General features: G+C 40.3%; 2 protein-coding genes across 3 annotated transcripts in view; both read left to right on the top strand.

Moving 5' to 3' along the window:
* Positions 1–8,076, top strand: part of LOC143029399 (uncharacterized) — a 74,054-nt gene extending 65,978 nt beyond the window's left edge. The window contains exons 19-20 of the mRNA XM_076192081.1: positions 2,794–3,016; positions 5,193–8,076. Of these exons, the coding sequence (XP_076048196.1) occupies positions 2,794–3,016; positions 5,193–5,323 (354 nt within the window). The 3' untranslated portion in view covers positions 5,324–8,076. The remainder of the gene's footprint in view (positions 1–2,793; positions 3,017–5,192) is intronic.
* A 5,689-nt stretch (positions 8,077–13,765) lies between these two features.
* On the top strand, positions 13,766–20,307 carry LOC143024784 (UPF0598 protein CG30010). Of its 2 annotated transcripts, none has more exons than XM_076183963.1 (4): positions 13,766–13,965; positions 17,098–17,146; positions 17,236–17,378; positions 19,881–20,307. In XM_076183963.1, exons 1-4 carry the CDS (start codon positions 13,813–13,815, stop codon positions 20,226–20,228), a joined length of 693 nt encoding a protein of 230 aa, XP_076040078.1. In that variant the 5' UTR covers positions 13,766–13,812; the 3' UTR covers positions 20,229–20,307. The 2 variants fall into 2 exon arrangements, with proteins under 2 accessions (XP_076040078.1, XP_076040088.1); XM_076183973.1 differs by having other exon boundaries at positions 13,767–13,926.
* Positions 20,308–21,561: the final 1,254 nt, after the last annotated feature.

Genomic DNA, 21,561 nt, shown 5'->3' with positions numbered 1-21,561 from the left:
AAGCTATTCCATATATTTATACATCTATATGGAAAACTATTTATTCACATCCTTCCAACATGTGGTCTATCTTAATTAACTTCCATGACCTCATAAAGCCCTCCCATTTTTAATCAGGAGATTTCTTTTATCAATGCAATCTATCCCCTTTAGTGACCTGAATAAAGGAGCAATTGTGCCTACAGCATGCCTACGACATGTTTATTTGAAATTTGTGTTAAACATAACTACTCTATTGATTGGGACAATACCAAAGCCATCACATTCAGTAGCTACTTTGTTGAACAGAATTTGATAGAATGCTGTTTAATTAGTACTGTCTATGGTGACCACGCCACAAAACGATTCACGAGATGCAGGCTGACAGCTGATTAGCCGCCAAGATGAGCCGCGGACAATGCCGCTGATTGGCTACTAGGATGAGCTGCATTGCTGTCCTCAGTCAACTACTCTAACATTCACTACACAGGTACTGTGTGTCACTACATTCAGGGACACACAGGTATGGTGGCCCATCAGGTCACAAAGCGATCGCTGATTGGCCGATAGGATTACTGCATGATCCTGGGGCTCACTACATAAGCCATATCTCTCCCATGATAAATCAGAACGGATTAAGACACCAAGTCTTCCATTCCTCACCGCCTTCGATCACCTATTCACGTAGTCAACCTGAGTAGCGCTTGCTACATTGGTGACCCCGTCACACTGGACACCTCCAGTAACCCTCCGTTCATCACCTCCACAGACACCCACCCAGTTGCAGCCGCGCGAATAAAACTCCAGACTTTCTCTATGATCAGTGCGTATACCTGGTTCCGGCAAGCAGAAGTACAGTTTCTTCTCAAGAGAGTGAACAGCCAAACCTCATGGGCCGACCATGTCTTTGCAGCTCTCCCAGTCTCATAATGGTTGGAAACACAAGGTGACACTGCCATCAAATACGATGACCTGAAAATCTATCTACTGTACTTAAGTATTTACGCCTTCACCAACATCATGAGTGGTGCAACTCACCCAGCTCTCACATCAACCCCTGGGCGACCAGAAACCCTCTGATGCCCTTCTCAAGATGAAGGGTCTAGCAAGACTTCCTCCAGCAACCAATAAAACCCCTTGACAACTAGATACACTTCGAGCACTATGGCTTCTATGCCTCCCCGAGTCCATCCATGCTGCCATTCCCAATGCGGAGGAAATGGCCTGAAGCCATCCCAATGCCTGACACCACTTGCACTTCCTGCGCAGTAGTCCTGCTCTCTGGATGGATTTCCAGATTTGGCATCCCAGAACACATCACATCTGACTGCGGCACCACCTTCACATTGCAGTTATGAGCGTCCTTGGGACAGCTGTTGAGCACCTCAGTCCACCACACCACATCCTACAACCTGGAGGCTAACAGCATGGTGGACTGGTTCCACAGAACCCTCAAGGTGGCTCTGATATCATGCTGCAACACCGCGACCTAGTGCACACAGCTACCCTGAGTCCTCCTCGGCCTTCGTACTACCCCAAAAGAAGGAGGGGCTCGACGTTTCCCCGGCTGAGATGGTCTTCGGTGACCCCCTTGTGGTAACCGGTGAATTCTTACTCGTACGCCCCTATGAGCAACATCAACCACCTACGAGGTATCATCAAAGAATTCACTCCATGCAAACAGATTTACAAGTTGCTAGAGCACCAATACATCCCCTGAGGTTTACACACAACAAAACATGTCTTTCTCCGCACTGATGCCCACACGCTACCCCTCACCCCACCCTACTCCGGCCCCTACGAAGTCGTCCAGAGAAAGGAGAAAGCGTTCCTTCTACGCATAAAAGGCAGCAATGACTGGGTCTCTTTCGATTGCCTCAAACCTGCGTACCTACAAGACAACGACCCCCCTCCAGTACAACTCTCCATGGCATGCCGTCCCCTTTCACATGCAATGGAACATTCTCACAGAGGGGGGAATATTGTGTCATCTGGGAATAGATTAGCATAACTATTCCATCCTTCATGTTGTTGACAAATTTAAGGAACATTGTAAGTGTCAGAACTTGTAGGACCCCACTAACTACTCCTCTCCAACCCTTTACATTTGTTCTCATGAATCAGTTTTTTAGGAAATTCATCATCCACTCCAGGAGGTCCCATTTGAAGCCTGTGTATTCCAGTTTCCACATTAATCATTAGTAAGGTATTTCGTCAAAAACTTTTTCAACACTGAAATGTAGTCCACCCAACTATCTCTTCTCTTGCAGCACATTGACTGCTCTTAATTGAAATCTTAACAAATTTGATAAAGAGGAGCTTCATTTTTTAAACTAAATTAGTTGCCGGCCAAAAGCCCCATCACATCCAAATACTTTGTACATCTATCTTCTACAATTCTCTCACAATTTGGCTATAATGCTGGCTAGTGGCATATATACAATATATGTACACCTTTCTATAGGTCTTTATTTTTATTTTTGGTGCTTTTCATATTTTGAAATGACACTGGTTGCATATTTATCTATTATGTTGTGATTCCTTTTATCTGTTGGTACCAAACTTCCCCATTTCTTAGCCAGTGATTTATTTTTTGTTATTTGTTTATTTTATGTTATTGTTTTCATTTGACCAATGAAGGTTTAGGTCTATTCATATCTAACCCTTCAATGAACAATAAAACTTTGCTAGATTCAAGTTAACACTAAACCATTTCATTGAAATGTAGGAGTATTGTAAATCTTTCTCATGTTTCTCACCTTAGAATTGAGAAATGGATAGTTGATAAACTGTTACTCTCTTGACCTCTTTCAGGTCAACACACTGATTTCAAATGTAGGAGGCAACTTGGGGCTTTTCATTGGTATGTCTCTTGTCACCATCGTTGAAGTTGTCGAACTCATTGCTGACCTCATTATCGCCATCTTCCCGATCCGCAAACGTAAGGATGAATCCCGGGTTGAGGAACTTCCTAAGACCCAGTTGGTGAAGCAGCAGGCACCGATAGTGCACCGGGTGATCCTCCAGAGGAGTCCTTGTAAGTGGATCCTAAGGACCAATTAATCCCATTCAAGCAAAAGGGGTCCAGTCTTTTGATGTATAAGGTGCATCACCACTATGTATATCAAAATTATCGGAACACTGTAGAAACTGTGTGGTGGTTTTATTGAGACATGGTTTCTGTTAAGTATTGAATGAAATTTTCATTATATACATTGACTATATTGTCGTCATAACATAAATATTAAATGAGTGAGTACCATTATCAGTGTAAGGCTGGTCCTCTTTTTCTTATGTGGTGTATGTTTAAAACATAAAGGGAGATCAATCAATCCATTGCCCAGGTCTCTTGTGCAAAGACCCATGACCCCCAGGATACTGACAATGGTGAATGGATTGATGTACAAGTTGCTTATGGAAGAGACATGGTGTTGTTGTTTGGGTAAGTCTAGAGTAGGGCTGTACAGGATGAGGTGTTCTGTGTCTTCTGTATGATAATTGTATCTGGAGGAGTTTGCTTCTGTGACCAGACCTATTCTTTGTTGGTTTTGTTTCAAAGCTGGATGGTGGCCTGAACATAGTCATGCTAGTGTTGTTCTTAAGGGTTTTCTCTATTGTACTGATGTCTTGATGAATTAAGGTGAAGCATAGTGTTTGCGTGATCAATCTTGGAGTAATTGTTTTGTGATTTTTGTGTGTATATGTTTTTGTATGGGTGTATCACAAGGTGTAGGTGATGGGTTATTGAAAATATATGAGTAGTATGCTCTTGGTGTTTTATTTTTCCATTCAGTTGGATGTGGTTGTGTTATATGATGGGATACACAAGTGGGATTGAGTGCTCTTGGATATAACTATGTGCTTGTCATTTTCATGTCCTGTGGTAATGGGAAAGAGTTTGGTTTCTGAGTGTAGATTTATGTTGGGGTGGTTTTAACGCATACAGTTATTTTTCTTGATGATTTGTTTTGTGTAATTTGTAGGAAACCATGCTGTGAAGGTGTAGTCAAGTGTAGTTCTTATGAGTTGTTTGTATCAATCAACCAATCAGTTTTTTGCCCCAGATCACACTTAGAAGAGGCCTACAGCTTCCAGCTATTTGTATACTGTGAATAGTGTTTCTTATGACAAAAACCTGTCTTTGCCTCTGATCTTACTATCTCTTTTTATTGTTGATTTGTGTGAGCAGTATCACTGATTATTTCTGAAGGAGGCTGCCATTCTCTTATGTCTCAGCCTCTGTTCTAGTTTGTCTTGATATGTTTTGTTGTTTTTAGATTGTAGTTGCTCTGCTGAGCTATTATTGTTAGGTTCTCTGGATAGATGAGAACTTTGAATTTATGCTCTAGATTTAAGGTGGGGAGATCACTTACGAAGAAGTTAGATAGTGCAAATGGAAATATTGCTCCTTGAGGGACTCCATTGTACAGTCTTTTGGTCTCTGATATTTGATTGTTCTTGGCTACTCTGCACTCTCTGTTAACTAAGTAGTTTGTTATTCATTTCTTGTCATTGTTGTAGGTATTAGTTTCCATGATATTTTTATAGGATGTGTCTTTGGACTGTATCAAATGTCTTATATATGTCTGTTGTCACTGCTGTTTTTTTCTGGTGGTGTTTTCTAGTTGAATATCTCTAGTACTTGCTAATTGATGTTTGTGGGTAGTGTGCCAGTGGAATGGCCCTCTTTAGATCTATGTTGATTAGGCGAGGAGGGCAGTTCTATTTTGATTCTTTTCAAGATCAATCTTTCCATCAGTTTGGATATGGTGAATAGAGGGTAGATTTGTTTATAGAATGCCAAGTTTTGAGGTAGTTTGTATGATTATAAGATGGGAATAAACCACAAGTAGTGGTTAACCAACTTTAGAGCAGGAAGACAATTCAGAGTAATTTGAAACACTCAAATCTCAGGATCAAAAAGTTGATACAGTGGAGTCTCTCAGAATGCAATAATTTCACCCAAACTGTTCAACCTCTTCATGAGTGATTTCCCAACTCCAGAAATAGAACTAAATACCAATGTTCTCTCATATGCAGATGTCAGCTAAGAAAAAAATCTTCATAGAAATAATTTTACCAAATGACACCTGCCAATCCCACCTATTGCAAAACTCAACTCAATACAGGAATTAATTACACAACCTCTTCCCTATATCAGATTGTGGGTATTGGTCATGTCTCACAGCAAACTGATGACCTTTTCTTTGCAGCATGTGGGACATCAGAATCAAGTTCCCAGACAAAGGTTACTGTTCAGCCTCTGAGCCAAGATATAGCCTGGCGACGTCCTTCTAGACTTGAGGCTGAATCTGCTTTCAACAAACTCTTCATGAATGCTTAAGATAAGCCTTGAATGAAACTTGTGCAAAGGCTGGAGACTTCTTATGATCTTTCTTCATGTTCTTTGCATGGTGCCTTTCAAAAGATGAAAGAGCAAAGTGGTCAAGTAGATGATTCACTTCTGGAAATCAGGAATACTGTACTCTGTGTTTTGTAATATATTTGAGTAGAGTATTCAGATGATTGTATTCATGTCTATATACTAAAAGGCAAGAGCAATGACTGATACCTATATGTGATGGTCCTACAAGATGGACAGCTATGCTGCCCATTTCCAAACCCATCAACCTCCATCACCTCTATTAGGAGGTGCAACCCTGACCTTGAGTAGCTGACACTTGGTCTACAGACTGGCCCTAAGATCTCACTATTAATTTCCACTGTATTTATTACAAATTTTCACACATGGGGAGCTGACCGCCTGGTACTGCTTTCCTCTTCCTACCACTTTTGACCAGTGATATAGAAACAGTCAGTCCAAAGTTTCTTACCAGAGAAAACTGTGGGCGGTGCTGAAGACCATTTTCAGCCACTTTGGGGTTGCGAGTTTTCCACTGAGTGAAAGTTAAGTCAACAATTGATTCATACTTAAAGGCTTCTTCCTCCATATAAGGGAGGTAGTCAGGCAAGGCATACACAAACCCTTCACCCATCCACCATCCATTTATTCCCTCTTATCTTAGCTCTTTGTGAATGAAGGGCCATCTCTGACCCATGCTCACTGTCTGGGTCAGAAGAAATGCAGCAAGACTCAACATATCCACAGCAGAGTTTGACACCTGAAGCTGGTTAAGCCTCACCACTTGATGTATATGACAGCCTTCCCTATTCATCCCCTGATGTGTAAACAGATTATGAGAAATCCTTTCAGGCTATGTCAATTTATTGTCCATAACCATTCTCCACTCACATCTATCTCTTGCCTTTTCACTTCTCTGCTCAACAGACATTCCCTTTTTACTTGGGGCCTCCTTCATCCCATCCACCCATTTCATTCTTAGTCTTCCCCTCGTGTTCATTCTATCCACCTCTGTCTTCCACACTCTTTTTACTACTCTTTCTTCACTCATTCTTTCTATGTTCCCAAACTAATCCAATATTTTTTCATCAACCCAACCTACCACCTCCCTTTCTACCCCTGCTCTCCTCTTTATTTCCCCATTTCTCACTTTATCCATCCTCAAAACCCCACCATACTTCTCAGATATTTTATCTAAAAAGCAATTTATTTCCTCCTCTTTCTCCCTCCCTTAAATGTTGTAGACAATCACCCCTTCATATAGTCTTCTCTTTGTGTGCATTCCCAGGTACCTATTTCTCAGGAAACTTTTCATTCCCAAAAGACATTTACTTGTTTCCCTCACTCTACATTTTACCTCCACCCTGACTCCTCCATTCCCTGCTACATGTGAACCTAAATATTTAAAACTACCCACCTCCCCTAGTTTCTCTCCTTTAAGACTTACCTCCAACTTACTTCCACCCTCAACCCTTGTACATCATCATACTTTTATCCACATTTATTTTCAATTTCCTCATATCACATGCCTTCTCAAACTCCATCACTAACTACCTTAGACCTTCCTCTGATCCAGACACAAGTGTGATGTCATCAGCAAATAACAACCGGCTCACCTCCCACCTCTCTCCACCTGCATTGATCATCTCAAATCCCCTGCCCATCACCCTTGAATTCATCCCCCATACCACCCTATCCATGTACACATTCAACAACCATGGTGACAACACAACATTGGTGCAGCTCTACCTTCACTTCAACCACTCACTCACCATTCCCAACCCTAATATAAGCTCTACTACTTACACAAAAGCTTTTGACTGCCATAAGAGCTTTTCCCCAATCCCATTTACCTTCAACACCTCCCACATTGCTTTCCTGTCCACCCTGCCATAAGCTTTCTCCAGATTTAATAAAAGCCCAAAACATCCTGATGAAGAGGTGATTGTGCTTATAACATTGTTTGAGGCAGTGACATAGGATGTAAGGGAGGCAGAAAAAAAATTGGGATTAAATGATTGAGGAGCATGGTGAAGGTTATAAGGATGGGCACAGTGAGAAATGAGAAGGTGGAGAGGAGAATAGGGATGAAAAGGGAGCTGGCAAATAGTGTTGACATTAGAATACTGGGATGTTTTGGGCACATGGAAAGAATGAGTGAAGAAAGACAAGCAAAAGGAATGTAGGAGGCAGAGGTGGATGGAGTGAACTTGAGGGAGAGACTGAAAATTAGATGCATGGTTATGGTGAAGGAGGCCTTGGGTTAAAATGGAATGTTTACCAGGGAAGGGAGAAGGCAAGAGAGAGATGTGAGCAGAGAATGTTTGTGAATGGATGATATATTGAGGCATCCCAAAGGGATTTCTCTTTGTCTCTATCTATGCGTGAAAGAACAAGGAGGGAAGGTTGACATTCAAATGAGACAGTGGGGGTAATCCTGGTTCATTTTATGGGCCTTACAAATGGGTAATGGATGTGTTTGAGATGGGTGTTGGGGGGAGGGGTTTGAGATCTCCATGCCTTTGCTGGCTACCTCCCCTATAAAGGGGAAGAAAATTTTTGGTGTATAGATATAGATTTTATGTTGTTTATTGTATCTAGTAGTGTATTACATTCACTAATAAAATTTCTGTGAATACAATTTGTGATGACGTTTCATCCTTTGCTGGCTACCTCCCCTATAAAGGGGAAGAAATATTTTTGGTGTATAGATATAGATTTTATGCTATTTATTGTATCTAGTAGTGTATTACATTCACTAATAAAATTTCTGTGAATACAATTTGTGGTGACGTTTCATCCTTTTAAGGTAATGTGGGGTGGGGCCATTTATTGATGATCTGTCCTCCTCCAGGCATAAGAGTTTTCCCCTCTTGATGTTTGGGGTACTCTGTCCTGAGGCAATACCTGCATGTTACTGTGCAGTATTAATTGCATGGTATCATGCAGCCATGGTGTTGTTCACAATTATTACGTGTGGATAGAGTAAATACTTTCTCATTTTATCAAAATTGGCTCACTCTGGGTGGTCAGCATTTATGGTGTCATTTACCATGATTACGTGAGTGGACAAAATAAATAAAAGTTGAGGTCATGTGGTATTTGGTATTACTGTATTAAGTTACACTCAACCAACACAAGCAGTTTACTCCTCACTGACCCTAGGTCGTAGCCTGCGTGTCTCTGCCCGGGCATATAGAGTTGCCATGTCTAACCTATCTATGTAAGATGTGCTTAAATAGTATATACATAATTACATTATGAACATGGATATATAAGGCATCTACATGCTAAGATCTTACAGGAAAAGGTATGACTGGATACAGATAGAATATATGCACTGGTACACAGTTATAAATCATATGATGTGGCATCGACGTATTGGTGTATGATGCTGCGGCCGAGAATGCGCATATGTACATTTGCGGTTATAAATTAAACATTACGTTACAATCAGGAACGCTCAAGCCTCACTTGGGGCCAATCATGAACGCTCAAGTCTCACCAGGGGTTAATCAGGAATGCGCTACCTAGCTGGGGATAATCACCAACGCCACACGCAGAAAGTGAACTCTACTCACTTCTCGTAAGATACATACACACACCTCTCACGAACATAACCACACCCCACGCACAAACATCTACACGTACTTTTTCTTTTACTAAAATTCACTTCCTTTCTAACTTTCTCTTATACTACACCTCATTTCAGTTTACCTCCCACTAAAGATTTTTCTGTTTTTCAACCTTTCTCTACTACTACTACCATTTTCTCAACTTTTGGTGATTCTAATCGCAGGTGTTGGCGCCGCCGTCCAAGTTCCCTGCCCGTTTCTCCTTAGCCACCACCATCAACAGCCCCATCGACCACAAAAAAGCGCTAATTGGCAATAGCCGTTTTTTTATACAATATCTTCTCATATTCTTATAGATATTCTTCCCCTCCCACACAAACCTATCCCGTGCGAGCGGGTGGTCTGTCCTAGCTAGTCCACAGTCCACTGCAATCGGCTGCCCTAGCGAGAACACACAGACGCACGCATGCATGCGACAAACGAGGGCATACACTCTCCCACTGACTCAGGAAAATATTGAAACAAACACATACCTGGCTACCTAACTACACCTTTGTAACAATGTACATATTTGGTATTTATTATATTGTTTGCCAGTCCCTGTGGTGGGGGAAAAGAATACTGCCACCAAGTATTTCCACTTGGATCGTAAGAGGCAAGAAGAAAGGGACGGGGATTGGGACTAGGCATCCTTCTCCTTGTAGCCCCACAGGGGACATTCCCTAAAGAAAGTAAAGGCATAAAAGGGTCTGGGAGTTTTCCGACCAGCACCCTAAGGTTTGGGTCTTTTAATGTGCGTGGATGTGGTACAGATGAGAGTAAAAGGGAAGAGATAGGTAGTATGTTTGTGAGAAGAAAGATGGATGTGTTGGCTTTGAGTGAAACTAAATTGAAAGGGAAGGGCAAGTAAGTTTGGGAGTGTAAGTGGAAGGTTATCAGGAGTGAAGAGAGGGCGAGGGAGGGAAGGGGTGGCTATACTAGTAAGTGAAGAGATAGGTAAACGTGTAGTGGTTTCCTTAAGGATAATGTGGATGAAGGTGAAACTGGGAAAGGAGATGTGGGTTTTTGTAAGTGCCTATGGGCCTGGCAGTGAGAAGAGTGTAGAAGAAAGGGAGGCTTTTTGGATAGATTTAAATGAGTGCATAGAGGGATTAGGGAGGAACGTCAATGTAATAGTACTGGGAGACCTTAATGCTAGGGTAGGAAATGATACAGTTGATGGAGTGGTTGGGAAATGTGGAGTTCCAGGAAAGAATCGTAGTGGAGAGTTGATGGTGGAAATGTGTCTAGAAAGAGAGTTGATGATAGCAAATACAGTGTTTCAGAAGAAAGTCAAGCATAAGTACACATGGGAGAGGGTGGTAGATAGAGCATTAATGGATTATGTAGTGGTAAATAGGATTATGATAGGAAGAGTTAAGGATGTACATGTGCTAAGGGGAGAGGGTGGGGGAATATCAGATCATTTTTTAGTGGAAGGTAAGTTGAGAATGGAGGATAGATGGAGAAAGAGGAAAGGGACAAAAGGTAGGGAGGTGCTTAGAGTGAATTCTTTAAATGAAAAGGAAAAGGAGAAGGAGTACAAGAAGAAGCTGAAGGAGGAGTGAGAAGGAGTGAAGGATAGAGTAGAGCTAGGTGTGGAGGAGGAATGGGGATGGTTCAAGGAGGGAGTCACAAAGTGTGCAAAGATGGTGTGTGGAACAAGAAGGACAGGAGGAAATAGAAGGAAGGGTAGTGAATGGTGGGATGAGGAAACAAAGAAGGTTGTAGAAGAGAAGAAGCGAGCTTTCACAGATTGGTTACAAAATAGGACGAGGGAGTCATATGAGAGGTACAAAGAAAAGAAAAGAGAAGTAAAACAAAAGGTAAAGGAGGCAAAGAGGAGAGCAGATGTGAAATGGGGTAAGAGTATGACAGAAAATTTTGAAAGTAATAAAAAGATGTTTTGGAAAGAAATTAAAAGAGGAAGAGGAGGCAAATCAAGTAGAGAAGAAAAGGTAAAAGGTGCAGATGGAGAGATGATAATGGAAGAGAAGGCAGTAAGGGGAAGATGGGCAGAATATTTTAGGGAGTTGCTAAATGTGAAGGATGATAGGGAGGGAAAGATAGCTGCAGTGGGAAGCACTAAGAAAATGAGTGAGTGATGAGTGAGGACAATGGAGGAGAAATAAGGAAGGATGAAGTGAAGGCAGTTGTTAAGATGATGAAAGCAGGTAAGGCACCTGGTCTGGATGGATGTCATGCAGAATGTCTAAAAAAAAAAGGAGGTACAGTGATGGTGGACTGGCTGGTGAGGTTATTTAATGCTTTGCTGGAGAGAGGGTAGAGTGCCGGAGGGAAAAGGGGGCAAGTATGAATGTAGTAGTTTCAGAGGGATTAGCTTGTTAAGTGTAGTTGGGAAGATCTTGATTGAGAGGATTAGGATAGGAACAGAGGGAGTAATTGGTGAGGAACAGTGTGGATTTAAGATGGGTAGAGGTTGTGTAGATTAGATCTTTGTGGTAGGACAGATATGCGAGAAAGCTATAAGAAAGGATGTTTTTGGGCTTTTATGGATCTGGAAAAGGCTTACGACAGGGTAGACAGAAAGGCACTGTGGGAGGTTTTGCGGATATATGGGATAGGAGGAAAGCTCCTAGGAGCTGTCAAGAGTTTTTATGAGAGTAGTAGAGCTTGTGTCAGGATTGGAAATGGAGAGAGTGAATGGTTCGAGGTAAAGGTGGGACTTCGTCAGGGATGTGTTATGTCGCCCTGGCTGTTCAACTTATACATGGATGGGGTAGTGCAAGAGGTAAATGCAAGGGTAGTGGGTCAGGGATTGGAGATGGTTAAAGAAAATGGAGAAAAGTAGGAGGTGAGCCAGCTGTTGTTCGCGGACGACACTGCGCTTGTGGCAGGATCGGAGGAGGGATTGAGGAAGTTGGTGACAGAGTTTGGAAGAGTGTGTGATAGAAGAAAGCTGAAGATAAATGTGGGTAAAAGTAAGGTGATGAGATGTACAAGGGGTGAAAGTGGCAGTAGACTGGAAGTGAGCATTAAGGGAGAGCGACTGGAGGAAGTGGATAGTTTTAGATACTTGGGTGCAAATGTGGCAGGAAAAGGTGGAGGTAGAATGTAGATTGAGAGAAGCGAGTAAATGCCTTGGTGGATTAAAAAGTGTAATGAAGAATAGACATTTGGGAATGGATGCTAAGAGGAGACTGTATGAAGGAGTGATTGTGCCAACAGCACTGTATGGAGCAGAAACATGGAACATAAGAGAGGAAGAGAGAAGGAGTTTGAATGTATTTGAGATGAGGTGTCTGAGAAGTATGATAGGGGTTGCTAGGCTAGAGTGAGAAATGAGGAGGTGAGGAGGAGAACAGGGGTGGAAAGGGAGTTGGGAGATAGGGTTGATGAAAGAGTATTAGGATGGTTTGGACACATGGAAAGAATGAGTGAAGAAAGACTAGTAAAAGAGGTATGGAGGGCAGATGTGGGGGGAGTGAACATGAGGGGACGTCCTAGGATGAGGTGGATGGATGGGGTGAAGGGGGCTTTGGGGAAGAGGGGAATATCTGTTGAGGAAGGACGGGAGAGGACAGAAGACAGGGGTGAATGGAGAATGGTTGTATATGGTTGATGTTGTGATGCATGAGGTGGAATGGGCGGGGGGATGGGGGGTGAGGTAGTATGTGTGAGCAAAATTTGACGCATCCCGAAGGGATTTCTCCCCGTCTTCTCCTTTTATGCATGAGGGGACGGAGAGGGGGGGGGGTCGCCGATTTAATGAAGCGGCCTTGCTGTGGATGTGCTGTGTCTTGTGACACTGCTTCTGACCCAGGGCAGTGGACAAGGTGCAGGGATGACCCGTCATCCAGGAGGTGCCAAGATAAGAGGGAGGGTGGAGGGGTGTGGAGTGTATTCAGGGATGGAATGGGTGGGGATGATTTTATGCCTTTTCCTTTTTGGCTATCTCCCTTTTAAGGGGGAAAAAGCCTTGGTATATGTATGTATGTTGGCCAGTCTCACAGATGTAATTTATGGGGTAGTGTGGATAAGGATATTGATAAAACAATGACGTGGTTATCGTGGGGTGTATTTAGGTAAGTAAGATAACAGGTACCACTGTACATTCATACTATGTCCAACAGCACTAAGTATGCGTAGCTAACTGATGCCTTAGACGTAGGGCATGCTTGAGATGCCACCCAGATATACAGGGTTACCAGATCTAATCTGACGTCATAGAAGATACTTACACAAAATAGACACGTGTTATGGGCATGAATACATATATGGAGCATTTGCATGCTACGATGCGTACAGGAAAAGATAAGGACTGGATACCGTTGGAATATATACAAGCATAGTGATATGGCATTGTATCACGTGGTAATGACGCATTTGCGTAAATGCATACATGGTTTAGAAACATGCACAAATACGCAATCATAACTACACAGTTCAATCGTATTATTATATCACAACAAATACTTATCAATTTAATCGGATAACTTATTATTCTGAGTATTTTGAGCCCTATAAACGAGTACCGCAAATTAACGGTAACGTCGGTAACGATTTGTTGAAATTTAGTGTTTTATAATTAATTTGCGGTACTTATTTTTGGGATTAAAATACTCAAAATGACAAAGACTATCCAATAAAAATTACTGTATCTGTGAGACTTACAAACGACTTTGTACTTACCATATATTATTACAATGGTATAGGTAATGTTATGTTCCCACATATGGTTTATCTTTGTAGTACAAATACCAAAATTTACGTACAAATTTTTTTTAGTTGATTTTTTGCCTGACAACCAGGTTTTCATCCATCACAAATAAATTACAGGCCTTACCATCGATTCTGTGGAAACTTTAACTTCGGTGTTATCGCACAAATGTAAACATGATTATCCAGGCGAAAATGCATATCTTGCGTAGACAATTACCACAAGTGTTTGCCTTTTATAATTGTAGAAATAATAGTCATTATGTGCAAGGACAATACCCGGAACCCAAAGTGCGTGAATATTTCTATTATATAGACCATCAAGGAATGGTATGTTGTTTTTGAGTTGGGTCATGTATCCTTGGCAATTGAGTTGTAATAACAGTAACTAATTGTTATTTCGAACTATGTGTTCTTTTCATTATCTGCTCTTAATGTATATTGATTCATTGCCAAATAGAATTATTATTATAATATAGTATTCCATACTGTTGTAGTAGTGTCCAGAAATTGAAAACGTAATTTTTTTGAGTAGATTATCTTGCTAGCGTCGATGCAAGTTTCCAAAGATTATGATAGCATTTACCCGATCCTTAGTAAGCGGCACTTCTCCTGTTATCATAGTTTCTTGGGGTTAATGAAAACTTTATATTACTTCACCTTGAATACCTTGTCCTTGAACCTTGAAGTTCATTTCGTCATTTATTGACGCAGCTGAGATGGATCTACACTGAGGCCATCCACTTCTCCTCCACGATCCAATGAACATGATGATTCTAGATTACTGTAATAGTTCATAATATTTAAGGTGCCCTAATCAGTTTGGTGACTATATATTTATATTCTATGACCAGTTTGTTATTTGTTGGGTCAAATTGTGGATTAGCCTAATCAAGATTAGAGATTCACTGTATTTGGATGGCCATCACCTGCCACTAAATGGTGGTGGCATTTTCATCGTGAAGCAATGACAACAGTGGTGACAGCACTGTGAAGAAATGACCTCAACCTGTATTCATTAATTATTTGTACTTTTCATGCACAGTATAAATCTATTATGATTTATGTGGACATAGGACAAGTCCAAAGTTATGTGCTGGTGGTGTAATTGGGATCATATATTTATATTGGTCATACATTTGCTTATTTGGGGGTTTAATTCCTATACTCCTCTTTTATTCTTAGCAGTGACTGTTACCAATCCTAATAGTCCAAGTATTAAGGGCAAACCCAAAGGAGATAGCTTTGGCTGCAGCTATGTCCCTCCTGGCAGAGGCTCCTCAAAGTCCCAATGAATATTAGCTCATAAAACTGATAAAGTAGTTCTGAAATCTTCCAATAACTTTAGAAAATTAGAGAATACCTGAGAATTATGTTCAGAGGAGAAGAATTGTGAAAAATAATAAAGCTTTCAGTATTATGTCTGTTTACATTTTGTCATGTGTGTTTTACCATGGTCTGACAGTTTAGAATAGGTTTGGTATTACTTTTTAGTTTGGTTTTGTGAAATATATATTTAGATGATTTGTTTTGATTATTGTTAATTTACTCAAAACTTAATTAATCCAGCATCACATACCATGGATGAAATTGTGGTGCATGAGGCAGAAATGGTGGGGGGATGGGGTGTGAGGTAGTATGTGTGATAAAAATTTTATGCAGCCTGAAGGGAATTCTCCCCGTCTTCTCCTTTTCTGCATGAGGGGATGGAGAGGGGGGGGTTGACGATTTAATGAAGCGGCCTTGCTGTGGATGTGCTGTGTCTTGCGACACTGCCTCTGACCCAGGGCAGTGGACAAGATGCAGGGATGACCTGTCATCCAGGAGGTGCCAAGATAAGAGGTAGGGTGGAGGGGAGTGGAGTGTATTAGGGATGGAATGGGTGGGAATGGTTTTTATGCCTTTTTCTTTTTGGCTACCTCCTTGTAAGGGGGAAAAAGCCTTTGGTATATATATGTATGTTTTGATTATTGTTAATTTACTCAAAACTTAATCAATCCAGCATCACATGCCTTGGGAGACCCTTAGTTGCCACAGTGACCATTCACCGCTGCTCAATCACCTTGCAGTGCCAGAACTTAACCACTTCAGTACAATGACACCTATGTAGGGATCATGAGGTGCGAGTGGTTACATGGGGATGCTGGCGTCAGCGTCTTGATTATATTTTTTTTTTTGTAGTTGTACATGAGCCCTCAGATTTTGTTAACTGGTTTGATCACATTTTCTGTGTTTATCATTTCTCAGAGTAAAAGAGAATGAGTAATACAGCAGTGACTTTATATTCTATAATGCAAGTAATGTGATGAATTGTACATATGGTAGCCAATGTTCTGTGTGAGAATTTGACTTGTACTGAAGTGGTTAACACCAATGTTCTCTCATATGCAGATGATTGGACAGTGATAACTGCACAGCAAATATAAAATAAAAGAAAGAAAAGAAAAGAAAAGAAAAAAGCCAAGTTGAATAAAGAACAATAGCTAAAAAATAATAGAATGGAAACCTCACCCCAGAAATCAATAGTGATGGTGCTCATACCAGACAATTATGAATCAAGAAACCACCTTATTTTAATATTAAATATATAAATCCCCTGATATATTCAAATCTCAATTGGTGGGCTTTCTACACTTACTGACTGTGTTCAGTGCAAGACCAAGGAAGCAATATATCCACAGAAGAGAAGAGAAATGGAAAAAGTGGGATAGAGGATTTTTTTTTCTTAGTTATTCACTATACTCCATATCTGATTTCTCTTTATCAGTTTATTTGTTTATCATTTGGTTATGTAATTATTGCAACTGTTTTTCTTGTTCTGATTGTTTGTTTTTTCCATCTGTTTTGTTCCTCTTATATTAGGGAGACAGGTGTGGGTATAAAATTTAATTCTTATCTTTTTCTGGTGACTTAGTCTCTTCATCAGTTTGCTTAGACTTTCCTGGTAGGAGTCTTTCTCAAGGGGCTCCACAAAGAAGTGTGTTATATGGAGTGGTAGGAGGGACATTGGACTCACTGTCACTCTGTAGGCTATCTTGAAATCTCTAGAGTGGGGTACATTTACCGTGTATTTGTAGTCACACTCTATAGGGACCATGAAATTTACTGCACTTCTAGAGGCATGCCTACAGGAAAGTTAAAGTATATGAACAACATGTTGGTAATTTTAAGTGAGTCAAATAGGCTTCAGATTAGCAATCCTTTGATGAGCACTCCACTATCAACTGATTGTAAGTTGATATCATGGAGAAGTCTGTCATAGTTGATCAGAAGAACGATTAAAGGATTTTGAATCACACAAGTTAGAAGTCTGTAGTTGAGCAGAGAATGGGTAAAGAGATTAATTTGAAGTAAATATTAGGTAAGTACTTTTAGATTATTGTTTGTTAAGCATCACCCAGAAAAGGTGCTGATGTCGCACATATGATGATATTTCAAGTAAAATTTTATCTTTTATTTCAGTTGTTCTTGGATGATTCCAGGATGAAAAACTTTACCTCATGTTTTAAAGGCAAGTTATGTCATAAATGAATATTCATCTCAGATGCTAAAAGTAATTACAAATATTTTTGTGATTTTTGAAACATTCCTCATTTGCAGAAAAGAAATTCTTGAACTTTTTCTTCAAGCGCATACGGTTCAACGAGACCAACAGATATCCTGAGTTTCCATACGTATCTCTTTGTGGAAGGGAGAGGAACTTCATTCGATGTGATGACCTGCCAATTGTTTATACTCATTTGGTAATACTGCTGCCCTATAGTGTTATGGAAATGTTGGTGATATTTTCATATCAGGACCAGTTGATTGGTTGGAATAATGTAAAATATTAACATTTTAATCTCATTTGTGTATAGTATATGGCAGTTTTGAAACCACAAGGGATGGATATGAAATTAAGATATTGATGCAGAGGTAGAATAGTAACCTTTACTTGTCACTGTGAGGCTGCAGGTCTTCAATTTCAGTGGAACCTGAAAACAACACTTACTAATATATCATACAAACCCCCCCTTCCCTATACTCTCAGCTGTTACCCTCCCTATCCTCCCTCACATGCCTCGCCTCTCTTCATTACCCCTATCTCCTCTCCTTCCTCCCCATTCTCGTCTGTACCCCATCTCTCTCCTCTTTTCCTTACCTCCTCTCTCTTCCCTGTCCCCTTCTCTTCCTAACCTCTCCTCTCCTCACTAATTCTGCCTCTCCTTTCTTATCCCTCTCTCTCCCTCTATTCTCCTTCCTACCTACTCTCTACTCCCCTGCCCCATCTTCCCTCCTCTATGCTCTGTCTCCTTCCTTCCCAACAAATTACAGACCAGTTTCCCTTACAAGCACTGTAGCCAAAATTTGTAAAAAGGTTATTAAGAATAGATGGATAAAACACCTAGAAGAAAACAATATAATAAATGCAAGACTACTTGGATTCAGACAGGGAAGATCATGTGCCACATAGTCTGTTTCTACTCAAGACTAATAGATTACAAGAAGGGGATGGATGGACTAATTGTGCTTTCCTAGACTTACAAAAAGCCTTTGACAGAGTGCCACATAAAAAAAGAAAAAATGAAAAAAATGGAAAACATAGGGATACAAGGTAAACTAAATAAACTGGATGGAGGATTTTTTTTTTTTTTTTTTTGTATGGAAGGAAAATGAGGGTAGTGCTCAGAGAAAAGAGTTCAGCTTGGGAGGGGGTGATTAGTGGAGTTCCACAGGGATCATTATTGGCTCCAATAATGTTCGCTATTTATGTGAATGACAATATAAAATTGGAACAAAGGAAGTAAAGAAAGTGGGATCTGAAAAAGACCTGGGAATAATCATTACAAATGACATGTGCCCTGATAAACAAAATTGTCAGAGAATCCTACAACCTGCTAAGATCAATAAAGGTGGCTTTTACTTATTTGGATGAAGAAATGGTAAAAAAAATACTAGTCACACTAATAAGGCCTAGACTGGAGTATGCTCCAACATTATGGTCACCCAGTACCAAAAAGAATATAAAGAAGATTGAAAGAATCCATAGAGCAATTACAAAGATGGCCCCAACACTTTCAAATCTGTCATATGAGGAGAGATTGTCAAAACTGAATTTACTGACTCTGGAACAAAGAAGAGAAAGAAGTAACTTGCTGACCATCTACAGAATCATGAAAGGCATGGAAGTCCTTGATAGTACTTACTAAATTGGAATAAAAGAAATACAAATTAGAAAATTGAGCACTGAAATAGACTGAGAGTTACTCCAGAGAGATCTGAACAAACTTTGGAAATAGAGTCAGAAGTGGGAAATGGACTTCAGTATTAAGAAATGTAGTATAATGGAATTTGGAAAAAGTTAAAACAGGATTGCAGGACAATATAAAATTGGTGAAAATGAAGTAAAGAAAGTGAGGTTTGAAAAAGACCTGGGAGTAATGGTCACAATAGACATGTCCCCTGATAAACAGATAAACAAAATTGTCAGAGAAACCTACAAACTTCTGAGATCAATAAAAGTGTCAATTACTGACTTGGATGAAGAAATGGTGAAGAAAATACTAGTCACACTGATGAAACCAAGACTGGAGTATGCAGCAACACTATGGACACCCAGTACCAAAAGGAATTTAAGGAAAATGGAAAGAATCCAAAGAGCAACTATGAAGATGGCTCCCACACTTTCAGAACTGTCATACGAAGAGAGATTGTCAAATCTAGAATTACCGACCCTGGAACAAAGAGAAAGAGGAGACTTGTTGACCATCAATAGAATCATGAGAGGTATGGAAGTCCTTGATAGAGAAGACTTATTAAAATTGGATATGAGAAATACAAGGGGACATGGAAGTTCAAAAAGGACAGTTGTAGAAGAGGCCTGAAAAAGAACAGCTTTCCACCCACAGAGTGGTGGATGTATGGAATAAACTGGATGAAATGATAGTGTGTGCAAAAACCATACACAAATTTAAGAACAATTTAGACACTGTGAGATACAGAGAAAGGACACAATGAGCGTAGCTCCCCTTCCTGTAAGATATAACTAGGTAAATACACACACACATAAGCTTAAACAATACGAGTTCAAATCTACATATGATAATGGAATCATACATGAATTTGAGTCTAGGTATGTTAGAAAATTAGAGAATAGGAGATGGGACCCAGTGAGCATTGCTCCTTTCCTGTATACTATAATTAGGTAAATACACACACACAAACACATATATGTATAATTTATTTATATATATATATTTTTTCAGGTTGAAAAGGACAATCCCAAAGATACTTCTGATATAATGTTGGCTTATGGTAATGCTGGAGACAGCATGATAGTGCCATTCGATGCCAGTAAGGTATGTATGCAGCCAGAAACAGGACGAGTGTATTATCCAGCTCAGAAACAGATAGGAGGAGTTGGACTAATTCGGTCTCAGCTATCCATTCAGCTGTCTACACATTTTTGCTTTGATGATGGAGATGACGAAGCACCCACACACATGATTTGGTATGACAGGAAAGTGAAGCTGACACAAGAAGCTTTGACTGCATTGCAAGACTTGGAATCTGTCCGAAAATATAGCCTAGGTCTTAATGATGATCCATTTTAGTTTATTTCTGTACTTTTGTCTATATTTTTGACTTCAGTGTTGCTATATTCAAGAATGCTCTAAAATATATTTAGTTTTAAAGGCTTAGTATCATTAACCTACATTAGAAATACTGGGTGCATTTTAAATATGGGAAGTAAGTAATGAATGATTCATGGGTTTGACATCCATTAAAATATTCTACACTCCCTAATCTGACACTGAAAAAGTTCAACATTACTTTTGGCATACTTCAACAATGCATTGATCAAGTTCCAGTGATTCCCAATCTTTGTATTCACCTTGATCTTTGGATCACATGCTGGAATCATGATCGACAGCTATTTCCCTCCCGGAAGAGAGCTCAGAGCTCGTATGACTGATCTATGGGTAATGCTGTGACCTTACACGCACACACACACCCAACTCCTCGCCCACAAGAGTTGAAGTAACAATTTGAAGCGCAGTGATACTGAAATTATCTTAGCCTTGGGCAGGATTTGAACCCAGACTACCGTAGTGACAGTCGGGGGCTCTACCAACTGTGCCACCAAGCTCCTGCTCAGTTGTATGTGCATGGTGCCCTCCCCTCTCATACTTAAAGTATATAATCTTTATCACCCTCAGAGGCACAACTGGAGTAGTAAAAAATACAGTAAGCAACATGTCAAAGCTCATGTATGTGAGAAAAATATATTTCTAGATATGTAATAAGTCAAGCCACACTTTCATGTGAAAATATGCACATTTGAGGAATATTACTAATGATTACTGCCTCAGATTTCATTGCCTGGAAGCCCATAGCCCTACACTGGTAGGCAGCAGTCCTTGGGGCCTTTTGTAGATTTCTGGGAGGAAGCTTTGGACTGCTGTATGTGTTGTATCAGTATAGGACTGTTTCTATTCCCTTGACTTGTTGTAGTCGGAGGAGGGGGCCAATCGCTGGTTGTCATCTTTTCTTATTTGGAAAGGTGGAGGAAATATATTTGAAGTTGGTAAAGATCAATGTTGGACCTGATCCAGAGACTAGGTGTCAGCTCCTCAGCCAAAGGTGAGGGTGTTAAGTTTTGAAGATAGATGGCAAGAATACAGTTCTCTCCTATGTTCATCTTGCATTACACCATTAGCTGGGATCCACATTTGAGGAAATGAATGAAATTGTCAAACTAATAAAATTAAAAAAACTTCTCAATGGTGGTAACTTTTATACGAGTTGAATTAGTTATGATTTAACTATGTCAGAGAGACTTCATATTTATGAAATAAGAAAAAAGATAATCACACCCTCCTGGCTGAACCACAACCCTCCCATTCAAACCAGGACCCACCCCTCAATGATACGTGTATGTAATAG

The sequence above is a fragment of the Oratosquilla oratoria genome, chromosome 1 (genome assembly GCF_046742065.1).
Source record: "Oratosquilla oratoria isolate Oo_2021 chromosome 1, ASM4674206v1, whole genome shotgun sequence".
Lineage (NCBI taxonomy): Eukaryota > Metazoa > Arthropoda > Malacostraca > Stomatopoda > Squillidae > Oratosquilla > Oratosquilla oratoria.
The sequence above is the reverse complement of the archived record's forward strand: the minus strand, read 5'-3'. Positions and strand labels throughout refer to the sequence as shown.